This window comes from Panthera leo, chromosome B2, assembly GCF_018350215.1.
Source record: "Panthera leo isolate Ple1 chromosome B2, P.leo_Ple1_pat1.1, whole genome shotgun sequence".
Classification (NCBI taxonomy): Eukaryota; Metazoa; Chordata; class Mammalia; order Carnivora; family Felidae; genus Panthera; species Panthera leo.
This window is the reverse complement of record NC_056683.1, coordinates 99,379,521-99,393,149: the sequence shown is the minus strand read 5'-3', so window position 1 is coordinate 99,393,149 and position 13,629 is coordinate 99,379,521. Positions and strand designations below refer to the sequence as shown.

General features: G+C 38.4%; 1 protein-coding gene across 1 annotated transcript in view; it reads right to left on the bottom strand.

Annotated features, from left to right (window-relative positions):
* Positions 1 to 13,629, bottom strand: part of RPF2 (ribosome production factor 2 homolog) — a 39,682-nt gene that overhangs the window by 13,929 nt on the left and 12,124 nt on the right. The window contains exons 5-7 of the mRNA XM_042939603.1: positions 13,253 to 13,334; positions 12,569 to 12,645; positions 4,226 to 4,325 (exon numbers count right to left, since the gene is read on the bottom strand). Coding sequence (XP_042795537.1) covers positions 4,226 to 4,325; positions 12,569 to 12,645; positions 13,253 to 13,334 — 259 coding nt within the window. The remainder of the gene's footprint in view (positions 1 to 4,225; positions 4,326 to 12,568; positions 12,646 to 13,252; positions 13,335 to 13,629) is intronic.

Here is a 13,629-nt window from a genome sequence, read left to right as displayed (position 1 = left end):
TCGGGCTCTGCACTGACAGCCCAGAGCCTGCTTGGGATTCCCTTTTCCCTCTCTTTCTGCTCCTCTGCACATGTGTACACTGTCTCTCTAAATAAATAAATAAACATTAAAAAATAAAAGTTCAGGGCTGCTTAGAGAAAACAGCTAGTTGCAGGACTGGAGCAATGAATGTGTAAGAGGAGTCTGAAACATGGAAACCTCACCTCAAAGGGGCAATGAATTAAAATGTGTGCAAACTCAGAACACTGCCAAAAAAGCTGACCCGAAACTGGGCAGGAATGATGGCTAAGGTAACAAGAGAGATACTAATGAGTAATGATAAACATAAAAACCTGGTTAAATACAAGTAAGGGGGTGGAGAAGAGGAAGATAAATTGGCTACTGTCAGAAGGAAAGCCCCAACTTGGATCTTTTTTTCAGCGGATCAATTCCAAGTAAAAATAAGATCTCACGTGTGGCTATGTCCACGAGTAAACACATTGAGAAAGGGGACAGAAGGTTACCATGTGTTGACAGGAAAGACCAGGGGATCCACAGTTAGAGAACACAGCAGATCCTGATTCTGCCACTTACTAGCTCTTCAATTGGCCTCAACTTCTTCATCCACAATATGGGACTAATATTATAATATACTGAATGTTTGCCCCTACCCCCTTGCCACTCTAAATTCATATGTTAAAAGTCCTAACCCTTAATGTGTTTGAATTTGGAGATGGGCCTCTGAGGAAGAAATTAAGATTAAATGAGGCATGCCATAAGGGTGGGGTCCTGGTCCCATAGAATTAGTGTCCTTATAAGAAGAGACCCTAGAAAGCTGACCGCCCCCCACCACCTCCACCTCTCTTCCCTTCCCTTCCTTCCTCCCTGAAGGAAAAGCCAGGAGCACAAAGCAAGAGCTGGCAAGAATCCTCATCAAAAATTGTGATTTTGCACTTTCAGCCACCAGAACTGTTTGTTTTTTAAGCCACCCAGCACATGGTATTTTTTACAGCAGCCCAAGCAGACTAACATGATTGCCTTTGTAAAGCTATAGAAAGAGTCAAACTAATAAATTACCTGACCTACATGATCCCACAGTTTTGGGATCGAGCCCCATGTCGGGCTCTGCTCTGACATCAAGGAGCCTGCTTGGGATTCTCTTTCCCCCTCTCTCCCTACTCCTCTCTCTCAAAATTAAAAAAAAAAAAAGATGCACTAAATCTAAAAATAGATATACTGATTTTCTATAAGGAAAAGCAATACCACTAAGATTAAATAGAAATCTAGATAGTATTTAAGAAAGCAAAACAGAAGCAAAAAAAATTTAGTTCAGCATGAACTAAATGCGCACCTGGCATAAAAACACTGAAGTTAAGGGCGCCTGGGTGGCTCAGTCGGTTAAGCGTCCGACTTTGGCTCAGGTCACGATCTCGCGGTCCGTGAGTTCGAGCCCCGCGTCAGGCTCTGGGCTGATGGCTCAGAGCCTGGAACCTGCTTCCGATTCTGTGTCTCCCTCTCTCTCTGCCCCTCCCCCATTCATGCTCTGTCTCAAAAATAAATAAACGTTAAAAAAAAACAAAACACTGAAGTTAATAACTTCACTTTTCTTTCTGGCCAATTACCAAAAAAAGAGAACTTCCTAAAAGGATGGAAGCCCTTGATAACATTCTCTTTCCCCACTGCTCTACTTTACTTCATATGAACACAAAACATACACCAAGGAGTCTGCAGCTGGCTTACTTCATATTTACATTAAAAACACAACTGCCCTTGGGACCTGACAATCTCACTTCACTCCTCTACCTTCCTTCTTTCCCCAGATTCCTTTTTTGGTTTTCAGTCCCTCTCCGTCACCACTGCATTATGTGGTTATTCTTGCCCTCTAGTGGAAGCACAAAATAATAAAGTTTTTATAAAAACCAATTATACAAAAGCAAATGAAAGCCTTCTGTTATAACAAATATATACTGACAATTAACAATTATTACGGAACAACTGGAGGGAAAAAGGCAGAAAATCTGGGCCAATGGAATACAAGTAATCTTAGCTAAAAACCATCCTTGATATTTTGGGGTATGTAATTTTGAAAAAAGGAAATGTTGGTCATTGTCTTTCATGTATGATTTTCTTTTTTTAACTCATCAAAAATTCAGGTAAGAACCTATAGCAAAGATTCCAATAAGCCAATTGAACAGACACTTCTCCAAGGAAGACATCCAGATGGCCAACCGACACATGAAAAAATGCTCAACATCACTCATCATCAGGGAAATACAAATCAAAACCACAATGAGATACCACCTCACACCTGTCAGAATGGCTAACATTAACAACTCAGGCAACAACAGATGTTGGAAAGAAGGCAAAGAAAGAGGATCTCTTTTGCACTGCTGGTGGGTATGCAAGCTGGTGCAGCCACTCTGGAAAACAGTATGAAGGTTCCTCAAAAAATTAAAAATAGAACTACCCTATGACCCAGCAATGGCACTACTAGGTATTTATGCAAGGGATACAGGTATGCTGCTTCGAAGAGGCACATGCACCCCAATGTTTATAGCAGCACTATGGACAATAGCCAAAGTATGGAAAGAGCCCAAATGTCCATGGACTGATGAATGGATAAAAAAGATGTGGTGTGTATATATATATATATATATATATATATATATATATATATATACACACACAATGGAGTATTACTCGGCAATCAAAAAGAATGAAATCTTGCCATTTGCAACTATGGGGATGGAACTAGAGGGTATTATGCGAAGCGAAATTAGAGAAAGACAAACACGATATGACTTCACTTATATGAGGACTTTAAGACACAAAACAGATGAACGTAAGGGAAGCAAAAATAATATAAAAACATGGAGAGGAACAAAAGATAAGAGACTCCTAAATATGGACAACAAACAGGGTTACTGGAGGGGCTGGGAGAGGGGGGATGGGCTAAATGGATAAGAGGCATTAAGGAATCTACTCCTGAAATCATTGTTGCATTCATATGTTAACTAACTTGGATGATAAACAGATAGATAGATAATTAATTAATTAATTAATAGGGGCACCTGGGTGGCTTGCTTAAACATCCAACTTCGGCTCAAGTCGTGATATTGTGGTTCATGAGTTTGGGCCCCGCGTCAGGCTCTGTTATGACAGCTCAGAGCCTGGAGCCTGCCTCCGAATTCTGTGTCTCCCTCTCTCCCTGCCCCTTGTGCCCCCCTTAAAATTAAACATTAAAAAAAAAATGAAAAAAAATGAAGGAGACTTGTGAACACATAGGAAAGGATGTAGTCATTACATAAGTCCTTAGGAACTAGTGTAGTTCACCAAGAATAACTCATCTATAAGACAACCTTACAAGGTTGCGAGAATAAAACAATACATATAAAGATCGATCATTAAGGATAATAAAAAAAAGGAGTTGGGAAGTCACTGAAAGTTTTCTGGGAAAGAAACTTGATCTGAAACTTGCAAGAATGGAAGAAACTAGGTAAACGAGAACAAAAATCAGAAAAGACAATAGGAATGTGTACAATGTATTTTTAATAAGCCACTTTAAATGGAAAAAAGAGGAAGGAAATTGGGAGAGATAAAAAAAAAAAAAAGTTATAAGGGGTTAGAGTCTAAAAAACCTTCCCTATCAAGACTAAGAAAAATAGAGGTTTTTGAGTTGGAAATGGATGATGTACAACAATCTTGAAAATTTAAGTTCTCAATTTTCTAAATTTAATGATGCCAATAATGACATAAAATGGGTGGAAGCATTTTATAAAGCATAAAATGTTTCATATATAGGTTGACAATGAAGTTACTAGAGCATCAAAAAATAAAAATGATCAATGCATTATAACATCCATTAACTCTCCCTTACTGCTAGTGGGGAATAAAGAAAATAATGAAAGGGTGCCTGGGTGACTCAGTTGGTTAAACGTCCAACTTCGGCTCAGGTCATGATCTCGCGGTCCGTGAGTTCAAGACATACGTTGGGCTCTATGCTGACAGCTCAGAGCCTGGAGCCTGCTTCAGATTCTGTCTCCCTCTCTCTCTGTCCCCACCCCCACCTCAAAAAAAAATTTAAAAAAAATTTTTTTTAAAAAAGAAAATAATGAAAAGGGGGGAAGAAAGGAAAGAGATCAAAAAGAAAAAGATGTATATATACAGTGAAGTGGCAAAGTGCCACCAATGACAGTCTTAGATTGCCTACTTGAGCAAACGTGTGGAGAAGTATTAAAATACTTACCAATAAGAAGATTTTTTAGCCTTCTGTAGTCTTCTGTTACATCAAAATCATCACCAGCAAATATTAACATAGGTTTTGTTCCCTCAGGACATTTACTATTCTATGAAACAGAAAAAAAATTATAATTATAAAATTATCAATTCTAAACTATTTATAAGTTGATTTTAAAGTAGTCAATTCTTACACAGTGATTAGTTTTCATATTTTAACTGTCCTAAAACTATATTTATGAATACTGATTAAAATCTAAAGATTTAAAACTACAGTTGCAACTTTTAAGCTAAAAAATTATTTTTTGTTCCACTCCCTTCATATCACCAAATTAATAAGTGGTCAAAGAATGATGTAAGCTATTTTTTAAAGTTATTCTGTACAAAGAATAAAAAGCTAAAATTGCTGCAAAACATACACAGCCTTTTAACAACCGACATCCCAGAGTCTAAACAAATTTAATTTCTTTAAATCATTTACTACCACTATGCCTTTCCTACTGTGTCACATAAACATTATTTAAATGAAAGCTAGATTAAACTACCAACTCCACAGTAACACAGGAAACAAGAGAATTTTATACAAGCTATAGAAAGTATGGGCAATCCTTACTCAGCATGGTTGAGGCTCTCACTAAAAAAAGTATTTTGTCCAGTTCTGGATTTTCCATACAAAGAAGAATGTGATGTGAATAATAATAACCTTTAAAAGCCACCAAAATAAAAGGAAAAAATCTAATACACTCTTTAACTGAATGATTAATTTATGACAGTGAACAAGTGTTAGTCTGAGCTTCCCATTGATTCTAGCACCTCTATTTTGGTATCAATCAAGGACTGTACACATCTAGAAACAAACAAACAAACAAACAAAAAACAGGACAAGAAAACAAATATCCTCTGCCCTAGGACCAGAGGTCACCTGTTGCCTCTTCCTGTTCACTCTTATTGACAGTCTCTGCTTCCTAACTCTGAACCTTAACTGTCTCTACTTAGGAGGTGTACCTAAGATCTGTGTCCTCTAGGGCCTGAATGGACCTTCCAGACCCAATGACTCTTCCATGTTCCACCTGTGCCTCCCTGACCCTGCTGCTGCTACCCCTAGGTCTATGGAGGCTATTTAAGTATACAGAAGGTAAAGGGGCACTGGGTGGCTCAGTTGGTTAAGCGCCAGACTTCAGTTCAGGTCATGATCTAATGGTTTGTGGATTTGAGCCCCACATCAGGCTCTGTGCGGACAGCTCAGAAGCTGGAGCCTGGTTCAGATTCTGTGTCTCCTTTTCTCTCTCTCTCTCTGCCCCTCCCCTGCTAACGCTGTCTCTCCCTCTCTCAAAAAAAATAAATATTTTAAAAAAAGAAAGTACACAGAAGGTAAGAGAAAGTGAAGCAACATCCTGACCACAATGCATAATAAAAAATATCATGTTACGTCATGACCCAGTCCACACATCATAAAAATATAAATGAACAATGGGGCTCAGTCGGTTGAGCATCTGACTTCGGCTCAGGTCATGATCTCGCGGTCTGTGAGTTCGAGCGCCGCATCAGGCTCTGTGCTGACAGCTCAGAGTCTGGAGCCTGCTTCCGATTCTGTGTCTCCCTCTCTCTCTGCCCCTCCCCTGCTCATGCTCTGTCTCTCTCTCTCTGTCAAAAATAAATAAACATTAAAAAAAAAAATTTTTCCCACTTACAGAAATGGATAGATCATCTAGACACACGGTCAATAAAGAAACAAGGGCCCTGAATGATACATTGGATCAGATGGACTTGACAGATATATTTAGAACTCTGCATCCCAAAGCAACAGAATATACTTTCTTCTCGAGTGCACATGGAACATTCTCCAAGATAGATCATATACTGGGTCACAAAACAGCCCTTCATAAGTTTACAAGAATTGAAATTATACCATGCATACTTTCAGACCACAATGCTATGAAGCTTGAAATCAACCACAGGAAAAAGTCTGGAAAACCTCCAAAAGCATGGAGGTTAAAGAACACCCTACTAACGAATGAGTGGGTCAACCAGGCAATTAGAGAAGAAATTAAAATATATATGGAAACAAACGAAAATGAAAATACAACAATCCAAACACTTTGGGATGCAGCGAAGGCAGTCCTGAGAGGAAAATACATTGCAATCCAGGCCTATCTCAAGAAACAAGAAAAATCCCAAATACAAAACCTAACAGCACACCTAAAGGAAATAGAAGCAGAACAGCAAAGGCAGCCTCAACCCAGCAGAAGAAGAGAAATAATAAAGATCAGAGCAGAAATAAACAATATAGAATCTAAAAAAACTGTAGAGCAGATCAACGAAACCAAGAGTTGGTTTTTTGAAAAAATAAACAAAATTGACAAACCTCTAGCCAGGCTTCTCAAAAAGAAAAGGGAGACGACCCAAATAGATAAAATCATGAATGAAAATGGAATGATTACAACCAATCCCTCAGAGATACAAACAATTATCAGGGAATACTATGAAAAATTATATGCCAGCAAATTGGACAACCTGGAAGAAATGGACAAATTTCTAAACACCCACACTCTTCCAAAACTCAATCAGGAGGAAATAGAAAGCTTGAACAGACCCATAACCAGCGAAGAAATTGAATCGGTTATCAAAAATCTCCCAACAAATCAGAGTCCAGGACCAGATGGCTTCCCAGGGGAGTTCTACCAGACATTTAAAGCAGAGATAATACCTATCCTTCTCAAGCTATTCCAAGAAATAGAAAGGGAAGGAAAACTTCCAGACTCATTCTATGAAGCCAGTATTACTTTGATTCCTAAACCAGACAGAGACCCAGTAAAAAAAGAGAACTACAGGCCAATATCCCTGATGAATATGGATGCAAAAATTCTTAATAAGATACTAGCAAATTGAATTCAACAGCATATAAAAAGAATTATTCACCATGATCAAGTGGGATTCATTCCTGGGATGCAGGGCTGGTTCAACATTCGCAAATCGATCAACGTGATACATCACATTAACAAAAAAAAAGAGAAGAACCATATGATCCTGTCAATCGATGCAGAAAAGGCCTTTGACAAAATCCAGCACCCTTTCTTAATAAAAACCCTTGAGAAAGTCGGGATAGAAGGAACATACTTAAAGATCATAAAGGCCATTTATGAAAAGCCCACAGCTAACATCATCCTCAACGGGGAAAAACTGAGAGCTTTTTCCCTGAGATCAGGAACACGACAGGGATGCCCACTGTCACCGCTGTTGTTTAATATAGTGCTGGAAGTTCTAGCATCAGCAATCAGACAACAAAAGGAAATCAAAGGCATCAAAATTGGCAAAGATGAAGTCAAGCTTTCGCTTTTTGCAGATGACATGATATTATACATGGAAAATCCGATAGACTCCACCAAAAGTCTGCTAGAACTGATACATGAATTCAGCAAAGTTGCAGGATACAAAATCAATGTGCAGAAATCAGTTGCATTCTTATACACTAACAATGAAGCAACAGAAAGACAAATGAAGAAACTGATCCCATTCACAATTGCACCAAGAAGCATAAAATACCTAGGAATAAATCTAACCAAAGATGTAAAAGATCTGTATGCTGAAAACTATAGAAAGCTTATGCAGGTAATTGAAGAAGATATAAAGAAATGGAAAGACATTCCCTGCTCATGGATTGGAAGAATAAATATTGTCAAAATGTCAATACTACCCAAAGCTATCTACACATTCAATGCAATCCCAATCAAAATTGCACCAGCATTCTTCTCGAAACTAGAACAAGCAATCCTAAAATTCATATGGAACCACAAAAGGCCCCGAATAGCCAAAGTAATTTTGAAGAAGAAGACCAAAGCAGGAGGCATCACAATCCCAGACTTTAGCCTCTACTACAAAGCTGTCATCATCAAGACAGCATGGTATTGGCATAAAAACAGACACATAGACCAATGGAATAGAATAGAAACCCCAGAACTAGACCCACAAACGTATGGCCAACTCATCTTTGACAAAGCAGGAAAGAACATCCAATGGAAAAAAGACAGTCTCTTTAACAAATGGTGCTGGGAGAACTGGACAGCAACATGCAGAAGGTTGAAACTAGACCACTTTCTCACACCATTCACAAAAATAAACTCAAAATGGATAAAGGACCTGAATGGGAGACAGGAAACCATCAAAACCTTAGAGGAGAAAGCAGGAAAAGACCTCTCTGACCTCAGCCGTAGCAATCTCTTACTCGGCACATCCCCAAAGGCAAGGGAATTAAAAGCAAAAGTGAATTACTGGGACCTTATGAAGATAAAAAGCTTCTGCACAGCAAAGGAAACAACCAACAAAACTAAAAGGCAACCAACGGAATGGGAAAAGATATTTGCAAATGACACATCGGACAAAGGGCTAGTATCCAAAATCTATAAAGAGCTCATCAAACTCCACACCCGAAAAACAAATAACCCAGTGAAGAAATGGGCAGAAAACATGAATAGACACTTCTCTAAAGAAGACATCCGGATGGCCAACAGGCACATGAAAAGATGTTCAACGTCGCTCCTTATCAGGGAAATACAAATCAAAACCACACTCAGATACCACCTCACGCCAGTCAGAGTGGCCAAAATGAAGAAATCAGGAGACTATAGATGCTGGAGAGGATGTGGAGAAACAGGAACCCTCTTGCACTGTTGGTGGGAATGCAAATTGGTGCAGCCGCTCTGGAAAGCAGTGTGGAGGTTCCTCAGAAAAATAAAAATAGACCTACCCTATGACCCAGCAATAGCACTGCTAGGAATTTATCCAAGGGATACAGGAGTACTGATGCATAGGGGCACCTGTACCCCAATGTTTATAGCGGCACTCTCAACAATAGCCAAATTATGGAAAGAGCCTAAATGTCCATCAACTGATGAATGGATAAAGAAATTGTGGTTTATATACACAATGGAATACTACGTGGCAATGAGAAAAAATGAAATATGGCCTTTTGTAGCAACATGGATGGAACTGGAGAGTGTGATGCTAAGTGAAATAAGCCATACAGAGAAAGACAGATACCATATGGTTTCACTCTTATGTGGATCCTGAGAAACATAACAGAAACCCATGGGGGAGGGGAAGGAAAAAAAAAAAAAAAAAAAGAGGTTAGAGTGGGAGAAAGCCAAAGCATAAGAGACTGTTAAAAACTGAGAACAAACTGAGGGTTGATGGGGGGTGGGAGGGAGGGCAGGGTGGGTGATGGGTATTGAGGAGGGCACCTTTTGGGATGAGCACTGGGTGTTGTATGGAAACCAATTTGACAGTAAATTTCATATATTAAAAAATAAAAAAAAATAAAAATAATAAAAATAAAAAAAATTTTTTTAATATATATATATGTAACTGAACAAGTTATATGAAACAGTACTTAACACGTAGGTCACTGATATTTTTCACAATGTGTAAAGCCAGAACTAGAAGAAACTACAACAGATGAGCTTTATTTGAATTATCTAAAAGGCACTAAAAATTCAAAATATTACATAAGTACTGTTATACACTATACTAAAAACATTATAATTATGTAATGTCCTTGAACTAAATTTCTGAATTAAGTTTTTTTTAAAACAAAGGGAAAGAAAGGAAATAATTCTTTTCTTTAAGTGTATTTATTTCTGAGAGAGAAAGAGGGAGTGGGGGGAGGGGCAAAGAAAGTGAGGGACAGAGGATGTGAAGCAGGCTCTGTGCTGACCACAGAGAGCCCAATGTGGGGCTCAAACTCATGAACCGTGAGGTCATGACCTGAGCCAAAGGCAGACGCTTAACCAACTGAGCCACCCAGACACCCCAGAAATGTCTTATAAATTATAAACAAACTTTCCAAATAAAATACTCCAAGGCACCTGCAATGTATCTTTTCCTATCTAAAATAAAACCATTGGAAAAAGTAAATAAAAATTTAAAAAACAACAACATTGGCCTTAAATTTTAATCATTTCATCCATTAAGGCTTATTTTATGTAAAACAACCATCCCTAAAAGTCTGGCCACATCTTAGAAAATAAGCTCCCAGAATAATCATTCAATTTCCTGGTAGAACTGAATCACTTCTCACTTAAGAGTAAACAGGAGGATGAGGCTTGGCTTGGCAATAAAAGTAGGCAAGTGAGAAAAGAAACATCTGGCGAAGAGGTCTTAAAAATAAGGAGGTAGACGCAGAAAAGAAATAAATATGAAGAGAAAATATAACAGACATGCAATTCCAAAACAAACTAAAAACAAGTTGTAATGGAATAACGAGGTAAAAGTGAAGCTCTGGCTAACAGTGTAGGTAGGGACTGCCAATGTAAGCATATGGTCATCAATTAGTGATTATTATAGTTATGGATATGCTCCATGAGTGAAAATTTAGTATTCAATTTAAATGGTGCTTGTTAAGCGTGAGACCTGACAAACGATAATGGTCTTGTGACCTGGTGGTTATAGAAGCTACACAATAACGCAAGTACTTCTTTGCTTTGGAAGTAAAATGGAAAGCACCAAGGGCTAGCATGCATGCATCAACCAGTGCTCACACCCACTACCTGGTGACCAAGCCAGATATGCTGCTCCTCTCCAAGCATTCATACACTGCCCTAAAGACAAACTGTAATAAAATGATAGCCTCCACCATAACAAGGCATCACAGTTTACATACTTTACCAAACACCTTCCAAAACATTATATTCACTGATAAACATTTTCACATATATTATCTCATTTGATATTATTATACCTATTTAATACTTGATTGCAATCTGAAGGTCAGGCAAGTAATTTATCAGGTCATAAAAGTCATCTAGGGGCGCCTGGGTGGCTCAGTCGGTTAAGCATCCGACTTCAGCTCAGGTCACGATCTCGCGGTCCGTGAGTTCGAGCCCTGCGTCGGGCTCTGGGCTGATGGTTCAGAGCCTGGAGCCTGCTTCCGATTCTGTGTCTCCCTCTCTCTCTACCCCTCCCCCATTCGTGCTCTGTCTCTCTCTGTCTCAAAAATAAATAAAAAACGTTTAAAAAAAAAAAAAAAAGTCATCTAAATGGCCAACACAGGCCTTCAATCCAATTGTTCTGTCTCGAAATCCAATCTCAGGCCACTGTTCTACCCTGTACCTGAAGAAGCTGGTGTAGCTAAGTAACATCTGGGAAGAGCCTGTTTGCAAACACACAACAAACTTGGAAAGCATATCCTCTTTTTAGGGGAGACTAGGAAAAGGAGTCATGACACATTTTACAATTCTTTCAACTATACCATGACCTTCAAAGACCCATAAACATGAACAATTATGTAACTTTCCACTGCAAACTTCAATATCCTTTCTTTCTAAGTTCTATATGTATGACTCCAGATCACCAATGGAATTCCCCTGGGCCTCAATCTCTAACTTTATCCAATAGGAAAAGTAATTTTAGCCTTACACAGGGTAGCAATGAAATCTAAATAAAATAATTACTTGATGGAACATTTGATGGAACAGATTCTGCTAAAGTAGAGTTCTGAGGGAACAGAAGCCCAGTTTGGACCCAGGAGCTAAATTAGGATAGTTTTCTTGCCTATTTACTACTTTCTATTTAATAATCCATGCAAACAACGGAGACACAAAGATGTAAGTCCTGAAGAGAAAGACTGAACTAGCATTTTGGTGGCCAGCAGCCAAAATACTGTAGGACCAGCCAAAGTATCGTAGGTTTAGAACAAGGCTCGCTTTCAAACTCTGGTATTTATTTAAAAAAATTTTTGCAATGTTTATTATTTTTGAGAAAGAGACAGAGTACCAGTGGGGGAGGAGCAGAGAGAGAGGAAGACAGAACCTGAAGCCAGCTCCAGGTTCCGAGCTGTCAGCACAGAGCCCGAGGCGGGGCTCAAACCCATGGACTGCGAGACCATGACCTCAGCCAAAGTCAGAAACTTAACTGACTAAGCCACCCAGATGCCCCAGAAAACTCCAGTATTTCTGAGGTTCCATAAAATAGGTGCTGTGACAATTGAGGGAGAGGATAGCATTTAAACTATGAGCCTAGACAAGAGTTAAAAACCACTCTGAATCTAACTGCTAGAAGATCCAAATATGTGTTATATGTTTATATCTCTTTTTAAAGTAAAAATAAAATGAGGGAGTTTCCACAGCATGAAAAGGAACAAAAAATTTTAAATATAGTGTATTTTCCAGCTTCCTGTCTTTACACCAAAATAGTGACACTCAAAAACATAAATAAAATGAAATTTACTTTTATCTCAGAGCACACTAGAATAAAAACAAAGTTAAGCTACAAACTGTGATAGTACTCTTCACCACAAGATGTCACTATTGCCCAAGAACAACATTACAAAATGCTTTTATTTTTATGATTAGTATCGTACCTTGATGTCTTTTAGAGAGACAAACTTCTCAATACCTAATTCGATCATATCGAGCACGTGGTAGTCATACATACGACCTAGAAGGAAAATACATTTTCTTTTAAACATTTATCTTTCCCAAAGAGACACCTTATATGTACCCACTAATTTGCATGTCCAAAATGTTATTATCTCCCTTTTTTTTTTCTCCTTATACCCCACCAAACATGTCCCCTTCTTTCTTAAACTTTCAACTCTACCTAGAATACAGTGTTGCAATCTTGGCCCTGAAAGGATCTTGGAAATCGTTTAACCAAACTCCCTTATTTTATAGAAGAGTAAATAAAGGCCCACAAGAAGTAAAAGGGGTTGCCTAAGCCAATGACGATACCAAGTTAAACGTCAATTCTTACTGGTGAAGGGTTAATTTATGTGGGTAGGTATGCTACTGTTTTTTTTCTCTAACACTGATTTAAGATACATATATTTTAGAAAAATATCGGCAACTTTTGGTAAAGTAGTATTTTTACATGCCTATTCTCTACCTGCAGTCTGATAGATTAAAAATTTCATTCAAAGGCACAAGAAAAATTTTTAAAACTAGCTTAGAGCTTACTTGTTATTCCTGAAATCTCAACACCATCAATTAATCTGAGTCACAAAACAGACTGTAAACACAAACATTAGAAAGTAAATTATATTTACCTATTACTAGATTATTTGGCCTCTTCTTATTATGGGAGCCAAACATGAATAAAGAGCAATCTGACTTCTTTGAAAAGAATTCCTATAAAACCAAAGAAATCCCAATTAATGCATAAATATAAGAACTTTACGAACTGTATTCTGGGGGCACCTGGGTGGCTCAGTTGGTTAAATGTCCAACTCTTGCTTTTGGCTCAGGTCATGATCTCAGTTCATAGGACTGAGCCCCACATCCAGCTCAGCGCTGACGGTGAAGGAGCCTGCTTGGCATTTTCTCTCTCCCTCTCTCTCTGCCCCTCCCCTGCTCGTGCACACATGCACATGCTCTCTCCTCTCTCTCAAAATAAACTTTAAACTTTAGTCATAGTTTTAAAAGT